The 25,720-nt window shown below is 43.2% G+C and overlaps 1 protein-coding gene across 4 annotated transcripts in view; it reads right to left on the bottom strand.

Moving 5' to 3' along the window:
• The window catches only part of TACC2 (transforming acidic coiled-coil containing protein 2), a 125,789-nt gene that overhangs the window by 65,864 nt on the left and 34,205 nt on the right, over positions 1-25,720 (bottom strand). For all 4 annotated transcript variants that reach the window (XM_027655213.1, XM_027655214.1, XM_027655215.1 and 1 more), the window contains 2 exons: positions 12,810-12,935; positions 6,340-6,471 (listed from right to left, as the gene is read on the bottom strand). In XM_027655213.1, the coding sequence (XP_027511014.1) occupies positions 6,340-6,471; positions 12,810-12,935 (258 nt within the window). The remainder of the gene's footprint in view (positions 1-6,339; positions 6,472-12,809; positions 12,936-25,720) is intronic.

The following is a 25,720-nucleotide window of genomic DNA, read 5'->3' on the forward strand; positions in this document are numbered from 1 at the left end:
ACTCTTCCAGATCAAATACTCTGATAAACACATTGTCTGCTCCACCACTTATCTAGATTACCACAGTGTGAGTGCTTTATTTGCATTGATACACTCTCCATGAAAACACACAACCTCTCAGAATTTTAAGCCTGAGCACACTGACAGAATTCCCATCTGCTAATTCAAAGAAAAAAAGGAGTTATCAGTGATGATGCAACCAGGATGGAAAAGAAATAAACTTTAGAATGGGTTTCAAATAAAAGTAAATACAAAAATAAATGAAATAAACCAAACCAAAACATAATTGTGCCCCTCTTCCCAGTGATCACTGTTTGGTTGCTAAAGTCACTGCCTAATCTAAATTGCAAGTGAGATTAATGGCATTAATGGTTATGAATAACCAAAATGCCTGCTTAGTTATTGAAATTTCCATCCTGGGAAGCCCACTGCAAGGATAACAAAAGAGGCCCCTGCCCGGTGCTGCTCAGGATGCCGGGGGGGCTGCAGCCTTTCAGAGGTCAGCACTGAATCACCATCAGCAACGTGAGAACTGAACACCCCACGAGATTCCACGTCCAAAAGCGTTTTATGAAACCAAGGAGCCGTGCAAAGAGGGGGATTAGGTTTGCAGAGCTGAGCACACCCCTGGGTGTGGGTGCTTCCCTCCACAGGGGCTGTGTGGGGATCTCCCCGAAGGAGCGAGGGGTCTGCAACCACACAGACCTGCAGAGCTGACACAACTATAGGCTCAAGGGCAGCCAAACCCCTGTGAAAAACTCTTCATCCACCTCCCTTCATGCAGTTCTTCATCTGCTCCTTGGCTTTCCCCTCCTGCTGAGGCAAAAACACTTCAATTCTGGATTTTGTCTGTGCTGTGCCAATACTGTAAGGAGCAGGTCTGAATTCATTGGGTCACAAACAAAACTTTAAACTCCTGCTTTCCAAATGGGTTTCAGGCTGGGACCACAAGCATAACCACACCAAATGAAAGGGTTTGTTTTATTGCTGAATATGCCTCTGCAGAACATGCCCATGAGCCAAATGCCCAAAGCTCTGTTGACATTTCCACACACCAGAGTTGCAGAACCACCATCACAGACAACAGCATCTCATCTTACTTCCATACTTCTTTCTTTAAACATCCCCAGGTGTAAGATCCCTGTGACAGCTGGAGCCAGGCTTGTTAGGAAAGCAGCTGCCTCATGCCAGGAGGGGAGTGACATTTTTAAGGACTTTCAAGGACCTGCCCTCAGCTGATGAGATCAGTGTGGGTAATGCTCTCCAGGGGCACCTTGCAGCAGGAGATTTCAGCAAGCAGAATCCAAAGGTCTCTTGGCCTCAGGGCCTGAGTGAAGAATCATGTTATGAAAATGCAGGATGAAAAAAAATCAGACAAGAACAACATTCCCACCTGGTGCAAGTCTTTGCTGTGGCTGCCACAGTCTTTTGGTGGTCAAAAGACTTCCTTAAAGAAGTCAGCTTATAGCTTCAACGTGATTTCAAAAGAGTTAACAAAAACTTGAAGTATTTCCAGTATTTTTTAAGCATTTCTTTATGCTTTTGTTTTTAGAAGATTTAGCATTAGGGGGCGGAGCACCCCAAAAGCACAGGCCATATTTAAGATAACAGTGATTATTGAGAAACACGAAGTACACCTGGCTCAACAGTTCTAGCCCATGTATTACCTGCACTAGGACAAGAGGTGATCCCTACAAGCCCTCCACCCTCCTAGCAGTGTCAGGTCCTCTGGCACCCTCAGAGCTTGCCACAGTGCCAAGGAACAGCAACCCAAGCCAGGTGTGTAATCTCTGTCTTGAATCTCTAATGCCACAGTTCTGTAACATGCAAGATGATCAGTGCCATTCTAAAACTCCTTGTGGATGGATTAATTACCGTAATGACACACTCATTTTCATGCTGTTGAACCTGTTCTAGCAGCAAGGAAATTACCATATATTGCCTGAGGGAACCTGTAACATACACAGTAATAACAAGCAAACAGGGGGCTGCCATTGCCCTTTTGTCCACCACCACACACTGGGAGAAGCTTCATAACGCACACCAATAATTGCTCTCTTTGAGCAAACATGCAGGCAGAACACCCCAGAGAGCCCAAATTCTGAACAAAGACATGGTTACAAAACAGGTGACATTTCCCACTTCTGTCAAGCACCCATTAACGCTTTGCCTCCGAAAAATGCAGTTACTGGGAGCTATTTGTTGAATTGCTGCTGTTTTATGGAAGCTGCCCTTGGCCAGCACACAGCATGGGGGTCTCTGGGCACCCTGCCCAGCAAATACACAGGACTGTCCCCCTCAATCATGGGTTCACCCAGAGAAGCCTAAAGGATCCAGTTCCTTGCCTGGGGACCCCACCACAGCAGTCCCACAATCAGTTACAAGAAAATGCACTTAGTCCACAATGTCCTGGGCTCGAAATACAGCAGACATCCCAGCAGTTGATGCTATTACTCAGTAATAGGCTGAAGAGATCTACAATGAGCAACACTAAGCATCCTCCTGCCTGGGGCTGAGCAGTTGGGAACACATTACTCAGGAGACAATCTCCTTTAAAAACCTGGAGTGGAGAAAATGGATGAAGAGCAGGAGTGTGGCTCATTCCTGCCCATTTGTTACAGATTGGCTGGTTATGTGGAAGGTATCTATTTTTTGTGTTTGAGAAGATGGTAAATGCCTTTCACAACATCAACCACAAAGCCTCAAGAAAACTCCTTGAGTTTTAGTTTCCAAGACCTAAACAACTTCATTTCAATGCCTTCATTCTGTTGCTATTATTAAAAAAAAAAAAAATCACTTCACTTGTGCACCAAACAGTCAAGACACACGCTAGAGCTATACAACTATCCAGTTCATGTAATAAATATAAAACTCACAGAACTACACCTTCCTCCAAAAAAAAAAAATCTCCAAAGCCCCAAAAAACTGCAAACCTCCACACTTTGGAAAGAAAGAGGCCTTGACATTGCATTTGTATCCTTCACTTGTATTTCCCATCTCTTCCTTGCCCAGTGCACTTGTAAACTTAATGTAGTAACACATTCCTTTCAAAAGGGTTGAATTTCCTCAAGGAAAAAAAATCTTGTGCTTTTAAATCCCTTCTTGGTTTTGATTACATCATTAAAAGCAACTCAGTCTAGGATTATCAGCATTGGTCAAAAACAAAGGCAATACATTGATTTTTCTTTCCTAAGTTTTACACTAAGCCTCTGCTAAAGCAGAAAACTTGTTTTCAACACATGATCAATCAAATAAAACCCAGAAGTTATCAAGCTTATCCTGTTTTTCAGCGTGACACCAATTACTCAGCTTTGCTTCCTCCCAGAGAAGTATTATGAAACATTTTGGAAACCAACAACACAGAAAGTAGAGTTTTCTGTACAGACTGTTGTGACTTTTTGCTTTCAGAAGACTTTGTTGCTGTGCTTCCAATTGGTTCCATGCTCATTTCAGGAAAATTAGGTAAGACAGAAATGTGTATTTAATTTCAGAGATTCAGAGATGAGCACAAGTTCCCTGTCTATCCAGAGTCTCTCAGAATGATCTGACTCCAGTCTGGTTTACCTTCTGAAAGGAAACTGGCCCCATATCTGGCAACAAGGAGGTCCCACCTCTCCGTTCCCATCAGCCACATGGAATATCACAGGTGTAGCTCTCAAAGCAAGTACTGAGGCAACAGGTGAGGACATGCACAAACCCAGCATATCCATGTCTCCTCCTTCCAGGACAAAGGGATGGATCAGCCTTCAGAGCCTTTCCAGCTCTGTCCATAGGGCTCCCATAAAGAACCAGTTACTCTCTGTAGCAATTTGAGCACAAATTATAAAGTGTCTGTGACACAGTTCATAATGTGACCATGACAATCACAGAGGAGGCTGAAATGCCTCAAGGATCCATTTTGCAGAAAGTGGTGCAGTGGCAAAGCCTTTGCAGAAGGTCAGCACCTTGCCAAGCAGTTGACATAAATGTGACAAAGTGAAACATAACTCAATTTGCAGACTATTATTTTCCATGGCTGATTTGATACACATGAATCACATAAAAATGCAAGGCAGTCTCAGAAGTATTTACATAACGGGCTGATTATAACAGCAAACAGCAATTTGGACAGTAATATATTTGCTTTTCAAGAGGATGCAAGAATTATCTTTTGTCCCACAGAAAACTCTAATTCTCACCTCTTGTGTGCATCTTAACTTCCATTAAAATCTGTCAAAGTCTTGCATTCGTGTTACAAAAAAGAACAAACACACAAGTTCAGATTTGGAGAAGGAGTCTGGGGGTGATAAGACCACTGTTCTCAGTGTCCAACTTGGGTTACTGACATCCTAGGCTGGATTTTAATTCTGCATTAAGCAGTTCTGCTAATATAAACAGGCTGCTCAGAGAAGTTGTGGACTGCTCATCCCTGGAAGTATTCAAGGCCAGGCTGGAGGGAGCTTGGAGCAACCTGGTCTTGTGGAAGGTGTCCCTGCTCATGGTAGGAGGTGGAATGAGATGGTCTTTATGGTCCCTTCCAACCCAAACCATTTTATGATTCTATGATTCTACCTAATTACACCATTGTTTACCCTATCCAAGAGTTTCTTATGCACACATTAATAAACACACTACATCGACATCAAAACAAATCAGAAACTTCAGAGGCACAAGCCAATCTAAATATGTGAGCACAGCAGCTCTGCTTGCCTGCAGAGTTCTAAAATTATTTTTCCTCTCCTTGAAGCTGAATTCTAGTGAAAAGGAAAAAAAAAATACCATGTGTTTTGGTGGTTTCAGTTTGGATCTGTAAACAACAGTCTACAGATCTAGTGTGACTACAGATTTAGTGTGACTACACTAAAGCACTCACAGAATGTGAAATTCAGTCCAGTTTGAACAATTCTGGATGATTCTCTGGAAAGAGCCAACATCTCAGGGTGAATATTTTTTAACTTACAACCTCACCTGCCCACTTCTCTCAGTTTTTAGATAATGGCCATTGTATCTACCCTTCAATTCAGAAAAATCTCTCCAGAACTTGCATACTGGTGCAAAACAGGCCTTCGAGCCCTTCTGTTCCCCACCAACGATACACAAGTGGGTCCAGTGCAGGAAAACTACGCAGAAGGTTTGGCCTGTGTTACAGCAGCACGCACACTAAAGATCAGGACACCATTTTCTGATCAAAGTAATCAGAAGTTTAGAACAAATAGTTAAGCAACACTAACAACATTATCCTAGATGTTATACCGTGGGTAGTCTTTCCAGCAGCATTTGCTAATGTTCCACAGCAGAACATGTCTATTGTGAACATTTTAATTCATGATTCAGAGTATCCTCCTGCTGACAGCAGCATCTTTTGACATTTCTGAACAGAGCTTTAGTGGAATAACTGTATTTCCCGTGGTGTCTCCTGCCTGGTATCCTACTTGTCACAACCTGCCAGTCTGTATTGGTGGGGTGGAGAATGCTGTTCTCCAGGGAGGGCCCATTTCATATTCTCAGCTGTGCTGTGACCTTTTCCATTAATAGATGTCACAATAAGGGCAGGCCTTTATTGCCAAGCCACAAGAGCAGACTGGTTAATCACCCACAGACAGGCGTCAGCTGAAGCTCTGACACGAATATCCAAACACGTCTCGTCTCGACTATATTTGAGATGGGAGAGCTGAAACCAGATCATCTTTAATGTCCCTTCCAACCTAAATCATTCTATGATTCTATGACTCATTTTGGGGGTTTTCCAAGCAAAAAATGTACTAGGCCATCTATCAAATACTATGGCAACAACCAATGCACACCTGAAGCGGTGAAACACTTAACTTTGAAATCAAGGTAATACAACATTTATTCAGCAAGAGCAAAACCAAGCTGAACTTCTTCTTCCTTCACTACTGACAACAACAATGCAAATCAATAGTGTGAGGTGGGGGAAGATGCTGGCAGAATCTGAAGGGGAATGAGCTGATCAGTCCTCTTGAATATAACCTGATCCCGCACAGCTTCACCAAAAAAAACCAAACCAAACAAAACACCAAAACTAAACTTCCAGAAAGGAAAATATTGGTGAAAAAAAAAAAACCTTAAAAAATATTAATTTAAAAATAGCAGGAAAGATCAGCATAGTAATAACCAGTGTAGCCCAAGCTCCCTCTTCTGGTATTTATCAGTAAATATACTGAATTAGGCACATCTTGATAGTCTAACATTCGGATTCAAAATCTTGCAGTAAAGTGTTTATATAACTCCACAAAACACCTGTTAAAGCTGTTCAGCCTCTTTCACACTAGTAACAATTCTTAAGCAAAAGATGTACAGACATGGAAATGCATCATAAGATATGAAATAACATAATACCTCTTTTTTTCCCTTGTGAAACCCTCGGTTTCTTGAGCAGGCAGTTCTACATCATCACCAGGGGCTGCAGCCAAAGGTTCATCCTCAGAAACGTGGTTATCAACTTCTTTGCAGCTGTCAGGCTTGGAAGCACTGTAAAACAATTATTAAAAATAAGCTGACAAATTTCAGAAGTGCCCATGAAGCTTTAGTGAAGTCTTCTTAAAGGATGAACTTTGGCTGGATCTATAAGGAGCTCTAAGGGGCACATCAGCCCCTCCCAAATTCCATCTCTCTCCCACCTCCCACAAATTACTTATTCCTACAAACCTTATCTCACTTAATTTCTCAGATGACCACATAATCAGTAATACTGCAAAGTTTTGACAGCTCTTATAGACCATAAGATAAAGTGCCAGAGGAATTTAACTGTATATGAAATCAGGAAAATAAATAAATCACTAATGACTGCTTTGCAGTTCTCACACAGCTCTTTCTCCTCAGTGTAGAATTTAAACATTCAATTAACTGACTTGTCTTTTAGAAAAAAAACCCAACTCTAAAATCTGGGACTAAAAAATTCTCTTACTTTAAAAGCTCTCCCTATGCTGTAAAGCCAAGCACACAATAATCCCAGAACTCATTACACCAATGTTAAGACTACAGGACTGTAATGCTGCTGTATTTGTTAATTCCTACAAACCCCACAAGACCCAAACTCAGAAGAAGAACACTAACCACCCTACTCCCCTTGGTCTTGGCCACGCTCATTAAACCACTGACAGAAAAAGAACAAAATAACCAATGACTTCATGTCTCAAAAGCAGACACAGTGTAGGGTCTTGTCACACCACACTGTCCCTTCCAGGGCACCTCTGACATACCAGAGGGACACAGACATCCTGGGGTAGCAGCCACACACAGCAGCCTCCCTCCTGCCAGCGTCTGCTTCCAGAGATACAGACACAAATGTTTATGGAAAAGTTGATGGAACCAGGCCTTGGCTGAGCAGCTTCTTTTAGGTTTCCTGAACTAAATATAAACAGCTATCTTAGCCACTCCTTTTAAAGTTTTCTCTCCCCTTCCCCCAGTAATTACATTGGAACTGTAGAAAGTAGATTAAATTGTGTTACTGATTAAGAGTTAGTGAGGTTCAGGGACAGGCTGTTCCTCTCTTTAGAACCAAGTATACAGAGGACAAGCCTAAACCACATCCCTAACTTTAGTCACAACACAGACGAGCATGAGAACAGGTATTTCCCAAAGTGCTTGTGCACTAAGTTACTAAGATCACCAAAGCTCTTTCTGAGAGTATTTTACCTTGATTAGCTTATAACCATGAAGTTGCTTTGTGCTATATGGGATAATTACAGTTATTTCTTCAAAGAAATGATCTCTGCCTTACACACTCACTCCTTCCTTCCTCCCTCCCTTTCCCCAGTTTATCCAAACTGGCCTGACACTGACACAGACATCCTATATTTTCAGTCACATCAAGGTAACACAAATAAATAAAAAAATAAACAAACTATGATTTCAAAGCAAGCTGTTTCCTTTTTCATGCAAAGGCCTTTGTCCTTTGCTAAAAATGTCTTTATCCTAATATAGCAACAGCATCCCATCTCTACAAAGGCGATGTGACTATATAGGGACACACAGAGAGCAGTGAAAGTAAGATTTTAAAGCAAAAAAAGTAAACTGCTAAAAATAAGCGAATGCTGAACATCTGTTTGGAGAGGAAACAAAGAATTGCAAACCCCAAACAATTCACAAGAGGGCCCAGCCAAGCAAGAGTACCAAAGGCATACAAAATTATGGCCCTGGTGTTGTGGACACAAAGCTCTCCCAGTTACCTGCTTACAGCAGCACCTGTTCCCTTCTCACCCACGCTCCTCACACAGGCCCAAATGACCACCTGCAGCCCTTCAGCTTCCCCCTTTAAGTCTTTCCACATAAAATAAAACAATTTTCAGAACTACAGTTTGATTAATGAATGTCATTCTTACCGCAAGAGCAAAACTTGCTATCAACACATAAGCATTTTCGTAAGAGCTCTGCTCCCTGGCCTCCACAAAGCACAGGGTTTACTTTCATGAGCTACTGTGCTGTATGTGTTAAAATCCACAGCTAATTTCCTTTCATCTTTCCAAGCTTCATTTACACCATCAAATACTGGCTTCCCACAAAGAACACTCCTGCCAAGCCTCAGCTGCCTTGCTTGTGCTGTCGCTCTGGGAAGGGAACCACAGCACCAAGAAGTGCTGGGTGAGGCCATGAAAAGCAGTTTGTGAGACTAATCACACCAGTCTGGGGCTAACATTGCCACATCATTATTTGGCACTGCTCAGTAGGGCTTGCAGGTAGAATTGCAGCAGCACAGAGCTCCTGGTTATTGCCCATCCTCAGCTGGGCAGTACCTGCAGATGGGTGCTGCCCACAGTGAGCTGTTAAGGGACAAGCAGGAGCAGAGCAGCTCAGAAATTGTTCAGATTGCAAAAAATGAGGTAGGGTAGCACAGAACAGCAACCCTGTCCAAAACACAGACTCTAAACTCTCCATCCTAGGACTGCATCAACTCAGGTACAGGTATCAACTCACAGCATTTGTATCAGCTCAGACATGAAGTGACTACATTAAAGCCTCTCCACAGCTCCTACTAAAACAAGGTTTTCTGTCCAACTTATTTCCCAACTGGTAATATTCTAATGGGTGAAGCAAGAATACTACCAAAAGGGCCAAGTCTTCTCAGTGCACAATGAACTATACATTGACCAGTCTTTATCCTGTAGAGTTCAGCTGATTGAAAAACAACATTTTCAAGCACCATCTCTGTTGAAGTAAACCTCAAAAGTCCCTTTCTGACTGTCTGTGTGTACAGAGAATCCCGAGTACCTCTGCCTACCTGTGGTGCTAACACTGAGGAGCACAGCCCCAGAGCATCACAACTCCACAGGCTGTGAACTGCGTGGCCAGGAAAGGTCCATCTGCAGACAAAGCAACACAGCTTTTGGTGCATGCATCATCACTGATTACAAATTCCCTGTGACAGCTTAATGTGCACAAAAAGAGCTGGGACAGAGGTCAATGCAGGGGAACTCAAGATTTTGTATTGCCAGCTCAGGTTCAGAACAGCTTCTGTTCCCCAGTATTCAAGACAGAGCTGCAACAACTCTCTCTGGTCTGGACTAAAGTCCACAGCAGCTCCACAACCTCAGCTGGAGATTAAATGCAAGAGTAGAAGCATGAGGAAGGGAAGAGTGAGTTGCCCTGCCTGTTAGCTATTGCCTGACCATAAAGAAAACTCATGCAGCAAGTGCTTTCCAAGCTGCCTTTTTTTTCCCGGGCATTTGCAGGTTTGGGGGTTTTTTTCCCCATGAGACAGGCAGGAAGTTGCAGGGAACAGATAAACACAGCTCAGAAATGTTTCACACCTCTAACCACGGAGCTGAGCTGTGGTCTTGTACAGGTGGGGCACTTATTTGCCTTCCCTGCCTTTCCAACCCAAACATTCCTTATATAACACAGAAGTCCTGTTGCAGAGCTCTGCACCTGCAGCCTAAAGAGAAAGCTGTGTCTAGCCAAAATTTCTCCTAGTGCAACGTGTACTGGCAAATCAGAGTCATCTTGGCCTTTCCTTGCTAAACAAAAATGCTGGCAGAACAGCCAGTGAACTTTTTACCTAATTCTTTTCAGGGCACTTCGTCGTAGATACAGTGAATAAAATCTTACTGGGCAGATTGATACCATGTTGCCCCTGATCAATATGTTATCAGCAGGAGAGAGGCAGTCAGTCATCCTCAAGAAGCAAAACAAAGATACAGTTTCTTGACTGGACAGATGGAGGGACAGCCTGATCTTTTACCATGCCCTGCCATCTGGAAGCCATTTAGCACAAACTGACCCCCACCTTACAGGCACCATTATTTTTCCCTGCCAAAGTGCACACACCATCTGCATTATGTGCCACCCCTGATGTGGTGTGGAAATACATGGGATGGGGAAATACACGGAAACAAAGGGAACTGATTAGTAAATAACTAAATATATTGGGGGGAACACTTTATAATTGCACTTTACTGCAGACAGACTGGAATAAACATCATGCTATTCAGTAGCCTTGGTAATATCTCCAAAGTCTAGTGCACAGGTACCTAGTAGGCATCACATTGAGACATCACGTGTTGCATTAGAGAATATTATCCAGCCATATTGAAAAGCAGTGGTGCAGTGTTTCTACATAAAATGCCAAAAAGAATGGCTTCAATATGATCACCTTACCTCTGTAAGCAATAAACTGCTCCATCATACAGATGAGTAGCTGATGAGGGATAAGGCGATGACACAACACAATAAATATCACTGAAGCTCTTGGATAAGAAAAGCCCAGTCCTGCTATTGCTGATCCTTGTTGTGAGCATAATCCCATGTGTTTTAAGAGTACTGCTCTCATTTGCTACCAACATCACATTGTTACCAGTTCAGGTCTGACCAAACCACTGAGGAATCAGCAGTGCTGTTCCTACAGGGATAAAGTAGCACCACGACTACACCCACAGGAACCAAAGCAGGGGTCCAGCTGCATTGATTTAACCCCTCTTCTGCCAACCAGCTGCACCTGGGGGTGGGCACACATGGCAGCTACTGGGTTTCTACTGCTGGGACACCAGGAAACATCTCTGAAAAGAGAAGGCTGGCAAGCAACAACACCCTGGACAGGAAAGACAGGTGCAAGGAGAACAGGTAGGCTTTTATATAGGAAGCTGAACAAGAATGCAAAACAAAGGAGTAAGAAAAACAATACTGACAAGAGTTGACTTGTGCAGCACTTAAAAATAAACAAAAGAATTAAAACAAACAAACACAGAAGAACTACTACAGCCAGCTTCACTCCAGTTGACCACAGGGTATTTCTCTCTCACTTTCCTAACTGGAAAACTACCTACATCCACACTGAATATCCCTGGTTTGCAACTTTTTAGTGCTGAACCCTTGCAAAAATCCTGGCAGCTCCCTCAAGGTCAGGATATGGAGACAAGAGCCAGATCCTGCAGCTGTTGCACAGTCCGTGTGCCCTCACCCCTACTGGGCTCAGCCACTCTGGATGGGGCAACCACAGCTCAGCACCAGCACTCGCAGCCTGTGCAGCTGGGATGGGGCAAGGAACCCCCAGAATAACTGTCAGACACCAACAAGAGAACCTTTTAAAGACAGAAGTTATGAAGTACATCAAAAGAAAAAGTGTAATATAATTAACTTGAAATTCCAGGTTCAGGTGAGAACGTGAACGAGGTGAATTCATGAGGTTTACAAGAGGCAGTGAATTAAAACATCTGAAGATTGCTCTCCCTAAATGTTTCCTAAGGTGGCATTTAATCACAGAGAGCTGGTGTGCCTTTTTCTATGCAAAAAGCAAACTTTCACCCTAAGGGCACAGAATTTTCTATTTTAGACTGTGGTCCAGAGAGTATATATAAATCTTTCTGGCACTTTTTGGTGTTAGCCTTTTTTTCCTGCCTCCACATTCAGAAAGGATCTCACAGCTCTACCTCAATTACTGCTCACCCTTTTCCAAGTTCCTCACTGCTATGGCCAACAATCCATTAGCAGAAAAAAAAACAGAATCCACAAAAAAAACATCAGTAACCCAATTACATTTGTTAAAAACAAAGAAACACAGCTCTTTGAGTAAAAACTTACAAGAACTGGAAGGAATCCACATCATTAGCTTCCCACTGTAAGCTTCTCTAGATCATCTTACTCCCAGTGTAGGAAAAAGTTTGTTTCTCACAGACTCACTCAGCCAGTGACTAACCAGCTTGGGGACTGGTGGCAAACCAGTATGGGCTAAACAGCAAAGTCACCCAGCTTTTAAGGTGGATTGAGCAAACCACACAAGGTCCCTTCTGCCTTTGATGACACATTATTGTGACTTCAGCTAACAAATTTAATGCTAGCTTAAATATACTGTGTATGTTTACACTCCACTGAGCTCCCAGTGACTGAAGGGTACACACACCCTACGAGGCTTCCTCTATTGTTGGCAGCTAAGACAAGTTTATGTGCCCAAAGATCCTGACAACCCCACTGCCACCAGCACAAATAAAGCAAGTTTCCCTTCTCAGTGCAAGCAAAGGCAGACAAAAAGGTCAGAGTCCAACAGAGATGAGATACCTGAATAATAATAATCAGGGCCTGCTTTATAATCAACATTATCCTGTTAAGGACATTCTCAGAATTACAGAACATGGCCACAGGCTCAGTTACAGGGAAAGGTAAACAGCATCTTCTTTTGAAGATTTTGATAAGGGGGGATGTAAATTCTGACACAGATTTCTGCTGAGAGATGTTCCCCTGGCTGCAGGCAGAGTCAGCACAGACATATATCCATCCAAGGAGGGTCAGAGCAGTTCCTTGGGCAGCACTAAGACACCCACAGCAGTGAGCAGATGCAGCCACTTCCCCCAGCTCCAGGGCCTGGCTCTGGACAGTACCTGTCTGGAGTCAGCTCTGCAGCACCCACGGGGCCAACATTTCCAGACACCGCAGGAACAGCAAAGGGTTGCTCGGAAGGATCGAGGGGAGAAGCCAACTGTGTATCATCACCTGGCCCAGGAGGGCTGCAGAGAGAAAAGACAGGGGAAAAGGCACTTTTAGAGGTCTGAGCTATTGCAGAATTACTGTAATTTGCTGTTTGAACCCCCAGACTTGAACATACCTGCGTTAATTCACAGAGAAGGCAGCAAAAGTTGGCATTTTTAATATAAATTGCTTTTTTTGCCCTGCTGTTCCCACAGCACTGAAGTCTCTGGATTTTTGTCTGAGTCACAACTGCAGGAGCAATGAGACAGTACAATCCAGCAGCAAATTAACCCCATTTTGATTCTGATTATGAAAAGTGAATGAGAAATTGAGCTGAACAAGAGAAATTATAAGATTTCCTGCCTTTGAAACCACGTAACACTCAACGAGCTCAAGGCTGGCTTTCACCTGAAGCTCGGGGGGCTCATAAGTGGGGGCACAGAGTCAAAGGTGTTCTGGGTGCTGCAGGGAGCACACACTGCCCTGTCCCATTCCTGGGGAAAGCAGGGTGCCCCTGAGTACCAAGCACCTCACGGGCTAAAAGAAAGCAATTTGGAAACACACCCTTGAATCAATAAGAAAAGGAGCCTTGCTGAAGAACGTGGTTGGTTTGTTTTTAAGACACACCAAACCATGAGAAACCCCTGAAAACAATGTATTGGTTGCCTACTTCAACCTGACTTTGCCATGTGGCCACCCAGAGACCAGAGCCCTGGTAGCATCAGTCTTCCCTAAAACTCACCAAAATCCTCAAGTTTTTTGTAAACCATAAAGTGTAACATTAAGTTGGGGGTCCAATTTCACATTGTACTGAACCTCCTCATGTCCATGTTGTTCCCTGTACTACCAAGTGAATAAAATTCTGTACATAGAGGGATTGTACCGTACACAGATGGATTTGAGGTGCATAAACTTAAAACTATTGCTCAGCATTTGGGATTTCAGCTTAAAAATAAAAAGCCCTAAATCACAAAACTCAGCTTTAACACTAAAAGATTACTACCTTGCCTAACTTCAAATCCAAAAAGCCAGTATGACTCTCTGCTCCCGTTTAATTCTGGATCAAAGAACATAACAAAGGGTTAAATTTTGCTATAATAATGTCAGTGTTTGCTGCCATCTGAATATACTCACACTTCCCCTATTTTATCTAAAGGATTCTGTAACATGTTCACGTGGGAAAAACAATTACAATGCTGAGCCATTAACTGCCCACATGTTCTCTGGTTTAACCACACCTGAGGGCTCAGCCTGTCGTAGGAAACTTTGAGCTGAAGTTCTAAAGTCCTCTGCCTTATTATCATAAAGGGACCATTTTTCACTCATTGCTGAGTTGCAGATACAGCACAAACTGGGGTGTCCCCTCTACTTTGCCTTAAAATGAGTGTTTAGAAAGTAGATCTTGACAACAGCACTTGGCAATTTGGTTTTCTTAGATACATAATGAGTAAAAGGAGCAGGTGTGCCCCAGTCTGGTGAGCAAGTGAAGTGTTTGTCCACCACCATCACATCTCCTGCACATCCAACTCCCGGACAGAGATTTCCATGGTCTGAGGACAAGGTAACCTGAAACTCAGGCTTGGGGAGGTGATGGCAAAGCTCCTCCTTTCCAAGCCACCCCGCTCTGTGCCGCAGGAACAATGAAGCCATCCAAAAGCTGCTCAAACTAGTTCCACAACTGACATTCCTGGGCATCACAACCCTTGGGCTCACGGGCACCCGCCAGCAGATCCCTGCTGTCAGTCCTCTGCACCCACCAGCCTTTTAGGCCAATTTGTTTCTCTGTTAAAAGGCCACGAGCTTTTTCCATTCTGTCGCCTGAGTTGTGGGTCGAGCCTGGAAGAGGATCTACATAAAACTACTTCCAAATTCTGCTTATGACAAGCATGACTGAAATACTTTTCAAAGGAAAATACCTCACAGTTTAATAAGCAGTTGCTTACCAACAGCTGCAGCAGGCACAGTAAATTCAGCCCAAAGACCGAGGGGTTCAATCTGTTATTAGTGTGTCAGAAGTGAAAGACACTGCCCATCAAGTGTCCCTAGGTTCTTGAGTTTCACAATTTCACTTTTGAGGCCTCTACTTATCCTTGAAAACAGATTTTCCAAGTCACTGTTAGGAGGCAGGTATGCAAATAACAAGTTTCAGGCAAAGCTTGACCCATACTAGTCATTAAATCTCAATGAATGAATGAGAAATAACTGCATAAACCTCTGTAATTTCTTCTGTTTAAACACAGCAGGTCTGTGAAAGAAGGTTTCAAACCAAGGCATAAAGTTCAGATATGTAGAGAAACACAATCTGGCACATGTGGACACAGAGGCAGTGAGGCCTGGGTGTTCTGGTGGGTCTGTTTGCTGCTCTCCTGCTTCCAACCATGAGATGCAAACCTTAAACCCCTTAACTTCATAGGAAAGTTTCAACACATGCTGGTGCTGGAGACAGAAGGCAGCTACAGGTCTTGGCATTTACTCCCTGTCCATGTTTTTCCAATCAGGAGAGCTGGATGTGGCTCCTTTTGAACAGCCAACAATAGCTCCAAGTTTACTCCAAGGGAAACCAATATGCATTTCAAACTCTGCTATCTCCTAGTCCCAAACATTTGGTTGCTTTTAATGAGATAATGGTAAGATTTATAGATCCTACTCTTACTCCAGAAATCTCTGGAAAATGGCACCAACAACTGCAAGGCAGGACTGAGCTCTCAGTGCTCTCATCACCCCGTTTTGTTTTCTTCAAGAAACAAGATATTGCTCATTGGGTACAGCAAGTCAGACAGACAAAATCCTCCACAGTTCATACTTAGCTTTCTAATAACCTGGGCCAAAGAGTCAATTTTTTAAAGCCTCAGTTTACTCATATATAAGAAAAAATATTAATCAATCCCAGGGAAATATTGAGAGGATTTGCTATTTCTGGTAAGTTCTTGCACTGCAATCCTTCGGAAAGAGTTCTAGCAGCACCTACATCAGTTGAAACACATTCATTCAAAGACATCATACCTCATAAAATTTGATCCATTTTATTAATTCCTCTTAGTAATCATTTTATCTTCTCCTACTTTATTTTGTTGCTTATACTTTAGCCACACTCACTGGAATAAACTTTATGTGCAGAAAATCCAACAAAAACCTGTTATAGTAAGTCTGTGCACCTTTGGTATTTCTGTTCTTTAGAAGTATTTTCATGAATTTTGGGGCTCCTGTCACTATGATTTAGTGGAGAAGGAGGTAAGAAGCTATTTCTTATATCAGAAATCAACATTACTGGTATCAGGAACTAAAACTAAACTTGTTCAGGAAGCAGCTCAGAACTGCTGCATAAGATACAAGCAAAGGATTACAAATTTAATAAAAACCCAACTCTTTCCCTTCTCTCTCCCTCCTTCCCCCCCCCCCCCACTACTTCTTATGAAGTAATTTAAAATCGATTCAAATATCAACAGAATCTTAGGAAAAATATGAGATGCTAATACTGAAATGGAAAGTGTGGCTTTATTTCCCAGTGAACTAAGGCAACATCCATACAACCTAAAAATCCCCACGGGGCAAGTCCAAGCACCTGCAATAGCTTTGAAAGCTCATGGTGATGACTGGGGGGATCACTTTTGCTGGTCACTGGGCATAGATACAGCAGAGGTTTTACTTTTACCAGCTAAACACACACAGTCAAAAGATCAAGTCTGAGGAAATATGCTGCCTTTTGCCCAACAAAAGAGTTACTTATGCATTTATGTATATATGATTTTGGAAAAATCTCTCAAATTCCTTCTATACTCTGAAGAAGAAACGATGCCTTAAGTGCCTCACATGAGCACTTTGTATTTAGACTGCAGGATGTCCTGCACACCTCGGCCAGGCTGAGCTGGGCATTGTGCAAACTCAGTAATGAAGGTACCCAGGAGATGAACTGGCATGTGCTAATTAAAACCAAACAAAATCACTGTCATCCAGGGGAGTTTGATGCACAGGATTTGCATGGCAGCATTTCTACACTTATGGGAGAAAGACGCTGCCACCCAGGTACCAAAACTGGCTCCTGGGGGAATTATTCCAGTGCCTGAGATTTACATGCTCCTCCTCTGAGTGGGACTTGAGCAATCAGCAGAACAGGTCTGGGTGCTGGGTGCTGGTGCTCAGAGCACCCAGGAGAGCCAGCCCAGCCCAGCATGGCTGGAGCAGCACCTGAGTCACACCTGACCCCAAGGGAGGGACCTGCCACCGTCCTGGCTAAGCAGCAGGAACCACCTGCACCTCCCAGAGTGTCTGCAGTCCTCGTTGGAACACAGGGCTGTGCTGCTCCAGACACAAGGCTGTGCTTCCAGCAGCAAGGAACTCCCTTCTCTCGCTGCAGATTTCCACACTAACAACATCAGAAAGGAAAACAAACGCAGAAACTGCGTTCTGGAGACGTGAAAGCGTTTTTTAAAAGGCTTCCTGAAGGCAATACCCCACCTATGAGAAGCAACCCCAGAAAGCAAGGTGCAGAGCAGCTGGCAGTCCCTGCAGGTAATTCCCAGTGACCTGCTGGGGCAGGAGAGTGCTGTTGCTGTCGGGCATCCGGACTCGTGACCACGGAGAGTCATTCTCAGAAATGATACTTTTCTGGCACTGCTTGTGGAAATCCTGACAAGATAGAGAAGTTATCTTGGCAGGGGATGGTGTTTAGTGACACATTACCTGAGGGCCTGCACTTCCATTCTACCCAACCCTTCTCGCTTAGAAAGCCCTTAATTTCTGTGACATGCATACCCAGATTGATCATTGATCAGTCATAACAATAAAATAGAAAAAATCTTTTTTTTTTTTCCCGAGTGTTCCACATTACTGTGGTCACATTAAAACTTAGGCTGAGTTAATACAATAAACAAACACAATTATTCTAGATTAAAACACTTAATGGGACTGAAACACGCGTTACAGCACTACTTCCTTTGCAAGCTAAAAGAGGGACAACAGAAAGCCACATAAAAGTCTCAGAAGTATAAATCACGCCTGTACAGGATGAATAAGCATATTTGCTGTAATAACTGTCAACCATTATAAAAAGCCCATCACGTCACCACTGAGAAGCTTTTAGAGCCTCGGAAGGGCTCTCGGTCACGTCCTGATGTCATTGCTGCAGAATTTCAAAGTTTCCAAATTCCAGCTAGTAAACCTGAGACAGAGGTTTCCCGGTACAAACAACACACACACACAGAGTCTCCTTTCTCAAGCAGAAACCCCAAACCCAACCAGAAACCATGGCAGGAGCCACAAAACCATCCAATCTTTTTTTGGGGGGGTGGTGTAAGGAGAGTTAATCCTCACCCGGAGCTGGAGGCAGCCCTGTGGGAGCAGGAGAAAAAGTTTCGAAAAGTTGTTCAAAGGGGACGAGGAAAAAAAAAAAGGGGGGGAAAAAAACTTTTCCTCTCACAAGTGCCTACTTACCAACGCCAGGAAATAACCACCAGCTTCCCTGCTCCCAGTCATCCTCGCTTCCAACACAACACCCCGCCACAGCCCCTCGCTCGAACACCGACTCCCTCCACTCCCACCATCCCGGGCGGGGACCGGCGGCTCCGACAAAACCCCGCTCCCGGGTTGTTGTGGGGTTTTTTTGGTTTGTTTTTTTTTTTTTTTTGGGCGAGCTCTGGGGCGTACAAAAGACCGAGGAATAGGAGCCCGGAGCTGCTTCTCGGAGGCTCCTCCCATGAGGCTCCCCGAGGAAAGGCCGGAGCGACCGCGGCTGCCGCGCCCCGTCCCCGTCCCCCCCCCTCCCCGCCGGTACCGCCGCCCCGGGGCATCCGAGCGCCGCCGGGCGAGGATGCGGGGGACCGAGCTCAGCGAACAAAGGAGCGAAAACAAGGGGAAAAAAAAAAAAAGGAGCACGAGCCCCCCCAAACCGGCTCCCACGTGGGTTTTAATTCCCCCCTTTTTTTTTTTTTTTTTTCCCCCCTTCCCCCCCCCCCCCCCCCTTCCCGTTTTTTTACGGTGGAATTTCGGAGTTTCCATCTGCTGGAGGGGTGGATGTGGAGAGATTGAATTACGGTGTGTGTGTAAGACTTAAAGCACACGCAAATAGCTCCAAACGTTTTAAAATGCGTTTGGTAACTTTTTTTTTTTTTTTCTTAAAGTTTCAGGAGGCAGGAATGGTGGTTGACCCAACTTTAAGGATAACTTTTTAAAATGTTTTCAGGATGCAGAGGCAAAGTTTTTGACAACTTTCACTGAAACTTTACGTGTCTATAGCTCAACAAATAACATATGTTTAAATCTAAACAAAACCATTTTGTTCTTGGGTTAAACTCCAGTTCCTAAAATAGCACAGGTTTCCTCATAGGTTTCTTTACCTGACTTCTTATAGGTTAATCTTCTTCCTTTATAGGTTCCTTTATCTGCTTCCTTATGGATTTTTTTTTTAATCTGCTTTCTTGTAGGTTTCTTTCTTTCTTACAGGTATCACTACCTTCTTTCTTATAGATTCTTTTACCTGCTTTCTTGCAGGCATCTCTACCTTCTTTCTCATAGGTTTCTTTACCTATGAAAAAATGGAGCAGTTTTAATTAGTTGTGTGCCCTTATTAATCTCTTAGGTTTCCTATGGGTTTATTACAACACAAAAGAGTGGCTTTACAGGTAATTAAGTCCTTGCATGGAGATACACCAAATTGCATATACAAGCTGCCAGCACCCAAGGAATTAATTGAGTGTCTACCCAGGGAGATCATTATCATGTTTATAACAGGCCATACAATAACTATAGGTTAAATGTCTATAATATCTCTCCCACAGCAAGAGAGTTAGTAGATTCATTGCTTACCAAATGTCCAATCGAGATATTTCAGATATAATGCTGGGATTACAGAGATGTAATTTAGCTGAGTTAGTTTCCCATCTGACTCCCTGTCTCCAAACTCTTCAACTGTGGTGTCCACCACACCTTGGGTGGCAAAACTAATACTTTCTCTTCTTCAGAACTCTGTCCAGTCCCTAGTGGGACTGTGCATCTCCTTTTAATGTTAGAGTACAGTAACCATACCTGGTAGACCTCTCAAAGCATCAATTTAGAGCTGGGCCACAGGGGGGAAAAAGTATTCATCAGTGTTTAATTTTTATTTATTTATTTATTTATTTTTAACTCTTGGACTGGTTCTCCTTCTAGCCCTTGTCTGATTTTTCTCTAAGCAAAAGGAGGGAACGGATTTTTGTTCAGGTAAATTGTGTGTTTCAGGAGAACTTCCCCATCTAGTCTGGAAGCAGGAGACAGGGATTTCCCTTCAATGTCCTCATTGCTGCTTTTAACAATTCAGAAACCTGCACAGGAAACAGAAGACTACACCAAATGATCCCCAGATGCCAAATCAGACACTGTAAGGGATGAAAATGCTGAAAAACATGTAGACTGCCAACATCTCCTGTGCTGCAAGGTCTGGCTTATTGAGGGGCAAACACTGTGCATGGTGCAGGGAGGGTTCACTTGGTTCTAGCACCAGGAGCCTGTAGCACCTACTCTGACAGCAAGAATTCAGATGAATCTCAGAGTGAAAAGTTTCTGGGGAGAGCATCTCTTTCATATCCTGCCTCCCAAGTAGTAGGAAACCTGCCATGGAAAAAGTTACTGTGGTTTTTGATACGGGTACAAGCATTTGGTCCCCCTCTCATTTTGGGGGGAATTAACCTCTTTTGTCATCTGGAAACCATTTCACAAATAGCTTCTGCAGGTAAAACTGCCCTGATGGGGGAGAGAGGAATATTCATTAAAATAAATTTTTATTTTCTTTGCTTGCAGCACTTCAGTCTGGCACAAAGCTGTGGCGACAGACTAGCTGTGTTCCTGCTAAAAGAACCAAATTCAGCATTTTTTGAATGAAATGGTTGTTTTTCTCAAGGAATACGCCTGTCCCTGTTTGTTCCTTAGCCTCTTGCTGTGCTTCTCTACTGTGAAGCAATCTCAACCCACCTTTGTCACAAAAACTTGTCTCCCAGTGCCCTCTGCTACTTAAACACAGGGAACCTGATAGGCTGTAACTCCAGGAACACCGTGCTAAGGTGTGCCTGACCTGCCTCAATAGAAGGCTTGGGGGAGGAGAGAGGAAACAAGCTGAAAAGCAAGAGGAAAACAAGAGATAAGCAACCTCCCAGCAGGGCTGGGGAGACAATGACAGGGCAGGGGTGGCTGTCAGGGGGCAGGGACGGGCTGGCTGGGGCAGCCACAGATCAAAGAGCCGCCAAGGAAAGCCTTGCAAAAGATTTCTCCTGAGGCCAGAGCTGGAGCAGTGAGTGTGCTGATGAGCAGGAGACATCCCACAGCATGGCCGTGCCCTTCCCTGGCTCCCAGGGAACAGTTAGGTGGAAGGGAAATCCAAAAAGCATCAGGTGTATACAGGGGGGGCATGTTTTTTTAAATGTAGATCATAAAATCACAGAATGGTTTGGGTGGGAAGGGACCTTAAAGCTCACCTCATTCCAACTCCCCTGCCCATGAGCAGGGACACCTTCCACTATCCCAGGTTGCTCCAAGCCCCATCCAACCTGACCTTGGACACTTCCAGGGATGGGGCAGCCACAGCTTCTCTGGGCAACCTGTGCCAGGGCCTCCCCACCCTCACAGGGAAGGATTTCTTCCTAATATTCCACCTTCCTGCAGCCCAAGGCTTATCCTATTCCTGCATACCCCTTTAAAAAAAATCTATGTGTGCAATTTTAAATGGTTCTCTGTGAAAACTTATTGCCCACTGTTAAGGCCATTTTGCAACAAACACATATTAAATGTGCTTCAGTTTGTTTAGAATTAAGAGGAGTTTCTCTTTTGCATTTCCTAACCAGAGGTTCGTAGTTATTCCCTCCACAAAAACCACAGGCCCAATTAACTGGGGAGCAGCCTGGCTGAGAGAGCCAAGCCACGTCTGTAACAAACACCTGAACTTTATATTTCCACTACTTTCCACACACAAATTGCCCACAACCATCATTTGTGGTGGCTGAAAATTAGGTTGTGCATTTCCCAGCAATTTTTATTGGTGAGGCTTTGGGATGGCTGTCTCTTCGAATTCCCAGACTTCTACCTTAACCTCCTTCTTTTAAAAAAAAAAAGAAAAGGAAACTTTAGTGTTAACCCATTACATCTTGGAGGATCAAAATGATGGGAAACTGTCATTCTGCAAATTTCCAAACAAGTAAGATTGATTTTTAGAAGACTCTAGGCTAGACTCAAAGCCTCACAAATTGCAGTGATAACTTTTCTAGCAAAACAAGTTTATTTGGAGTTTCTAGCAGAAGAACAAGATTTGAAGAATGCTGGATGCAACATAAGTTTCATGTACAATCACAGAATTTAAAAAAAAAAAAAAAGATAAGATGTGGAAAGTCTTGGAGACTTTTAAATATCCAGCAAAACTAACTCTATGTTTTGACTCATTTAATGACATTGTTGAGAAAGGGAAGTGGAAGTTTTAAGTGTCCATTTATGTTTTTTTTCCTTAGTTGTTAGAAACTGAGCAGTGTATTCATGCTTTTTGCTTTCATTCCAGGAAACAAATCCAATCTTCTCTGTCTGCTGCAGAGTTATTCTTAGCTGGCTTTGATATTTCTATCAGCTAGGAGAGCATAACAATGTTATCATGCTTACAAATTCCAAAGATTTTACATAAGCTAGTGAGTGCCTTAGAAAAAAAAAAAAAGGCTTTATTGATTACACTGTTTGTGTTTCATTAGCCAAAGGAGCTGGGAAAAACAGGCTGGAAAAGAATTTTAAAAAGCAGTTTGATGAGTTTCATGGAGCACATGCTCCATGTTTTTCAGAGCACCATGTACAAAGAGAAGCTGAGATTGGCAGGTTTGAGGCTGGAAAACACCAGGTGCTTCAGGCCAACGAATCATTTAAATCCTACTTGCCTGCATGGAGCCCTGTCTTCCTAATTTGATTTTTTATCAGTTGAAACAACCAGACACCCCCCTTATTTAAGCAAAGTGGGACAACTGTGGGTATGGTGATTGTAGGGTGGTCTGGGTGGAAAAGGATCACAGGACCATTGTTCTGGGCTGATCATTTAGAGGCTCAGGGCCAAATTCTTTGCTGATATCACCCCAGTGGAGCAGAGATTTGGCCCAGCATTTCCCAGCTCTAGGGCAGGCTGCAGCCACAGCCTTCCCTCACACAGCTGTCCTCCAAGGAATGCGTGAGAGGGAAAGAAAGTAAATTAGTGACATTAAATTAGAAACAACCTCGTGGGGTCCTGGGGCACTTTTGGACAGCTGGTTATTTTACTGAGGACAGTGGATGTGTGGAGAAGATACTGAACAGGGAGAGTAGGGCAGAGGAAGGATTGAGCCTGGATGAACAAAGAGGAGATGCTGAGCACATTTCAGCAAGGAGAACAAGATTACCATAACATTCTGGGGCTGGTTCTTCCCAACAGCACAGAGTGGTGGCACTCAGCATTTCAGAGGGACCTTAGAATCGAGAACAATCACGCCTTTGATTGAAGCAATTAACATTTCTACACTTATTATTGCAATTTGAGATGCAGAGCTTCACACACGCCCAAGAGACTCTACTGTGAGAGTTAACCTGTGGAGGTGAGTGTAGATGAACAGGCCCAAATAGATACATGTAACATTTTTTTTAATTTTGCCAGAGTACTTTGAAGGTATTGCAATACCTTAAAAAGCCCCTCCTGTTGTTAGCAATGCTTGTGTGTGCTCCCATATGCCTGGACCAATATTGGTAAGACAGGCTCCAAGGACATCAACATAAAAGAAGTCAGGAGAGAAAACTGAAAGAAAAGGGTAAAACAAGAACTATGGGGTTGTGGCTCTTCAGACATGTCTCCAGAGGAGTCTCTGTTGAGAAGCATTAGTGCAAGGCAAGGATGCCAGGACACAGAGCAACTGGAAGGAAGCCACATCCAAGTCATGGAGAATATGCCTGTGTCTGTAATTGCTGTTCTCAGAGCTGCCCTTGGAAGGGTTCAAAACTGGGGCTAATCCTACTTTGCATATTCTATTAGAAACAGGAACCATGGAACAAGCTCCACAGTGTCCAATTTTGCAAGGAGCCAGAAGATTTAGGCTTGGAACTGAGAGAACAGGGGATCTGTAAGATATGCCAAAATGATTTTGAGAAAACAGGCAGCTGACTTGGAAGAAGCAAGGCTGGAAAATACATCTGGTGAAATCTACTTAGAAAAACAATAATATCAAAGTAATTTTTAATGTAATGAGAAAAGAAGACAAAAATTGATGCTAAACTCCCTGACCAGATATTGGACAAAGTATTACAGTGTCCATGCTGGATTTCTTTAGCAAATGCCTGTGTTTGATTGAATAAATGTAATGTCTTGAGAAACACAGAAGGATGTGTGAAAACAGAAGCTCATGTATCATCCATCCATGTCAATACCTTATAAATATGTGGCTCAGGTTCTCAAGAGTGTTACAGAATGTTTTCCATACAGCAATTGCAGAAAGAAATACCAACAATTTGGCAGGACCAGAGATGATCTACTTCTGTAGATCTGTGTAGCAGAGGCAGAAGTAAATAAAATAAAAAAATAACCAGTGTGGTCTCACACAGTCAGTTTTCCACTGGCATGTGTTTTGAATACAGCAGGGCATACTATCAAATCAGCATTTTATAAATACTTCATAAATTTTATAAATACTTGAATGCTGCCTAAACCAGTGGTCAGTTCAGTCAATGGAATCCATTAGAATAGTTGGCAAAACTCCCTTTTACTTCCTAGAAGGCAATGGGAGGTGTCTATTTAAGAGTGAAGTTATCTTCATTTTGCTCTTCCTGAATAGAAAAATACCAAAATTAAATATCTCAGACTTCACACAGATTAAATCCCCCCAGAACTCCCCATCCAGTTAATTTAGTTGAGGACTGCAGGCTGAGCTGCCTGCACCTCCAAAAGCACAACTGTACTAACAGCTGCACCTACTGAGGATAGCAATGACAGTAAGATGGGAGGAAAATAAAGAGAAAGAAAGAATTCAGATGCAAAGGGAGAAGGGCAGGAGAGACAAATAACTCGATTAATTTTGTGCATTTCATTTATGTGTAAATCACCTCCAGCTATTTTTCCCTTTGTTTTGTGATCTTGAGATGCTGCACACCCGAATCAATTTTGAAGGTCAAAAATAGGGAAATAAAGAGCTGCATAATCACTGTTTTGACAAGTTTCCTTTTAACTCCAGACTCTTGTTTTCAGCTGCTCACGACACAAAGCCTTAGTGCTCAAAACCCACTTGACTGATCTGAAAAGCAGTTCTACATTCCCCACCTCATCCAGCAAGACTGTTAAAATATTTAATACTGTATTTGTTACACAGACAAAAAAAGACCAAGTCAGTAGTTACTAAGGAGTGAACATTCTCTTTGGAGTTATTGAACTCGCCAATTTTTGATGGCAAGAACAAAGTATGAAGCAAATCCAAAAGTATGTCTGGGCCAACTTTAGAGATCTTGTTGACCTATGCATAGGACATAAAGAATGTTTTTCAAGTAGCTTTGCTGACTCCAGCTGCTGCAACGTACTTCCCATATAAGAACAGTGTTTAGATTTATAAGTGATGTGAGTCAATGCAGCAGAACTCTCCATTCTCCAAAAACATGGGTGTCATTGCTTGCTTGTGCTCTTTCCTCAGGGCACACCCAGCCCCGAGAGCCTGGAACACCCAAAGGCCTGTTAACAAGCTGAGCCTTTTGCCAAACCAACAAATCAGGGAACGACGCAACATGTTCTCTGTACCTCACAGATGCACATCTGGGAATGACTTCACCATCTCCACTTCAAAAAGCTCCCTCAGTACTTTTTCCAAGAGACAATGGCAGTCTG

This window comes from Corapipo altera, unplaced genomic scaffold (genome assembly GCF_003945725.1).
Source record: "Corapipo altera isolate COAL_440 unplaced genomic scaffold, ASM394572v1 180, whole genome shotgun sequence".
Taxonomy (NCBI): Eukaryota; Metazoa; Chordata; class Aves; order Passeriformes; family Pipridae; genus Corapipo; species Corapipo altera.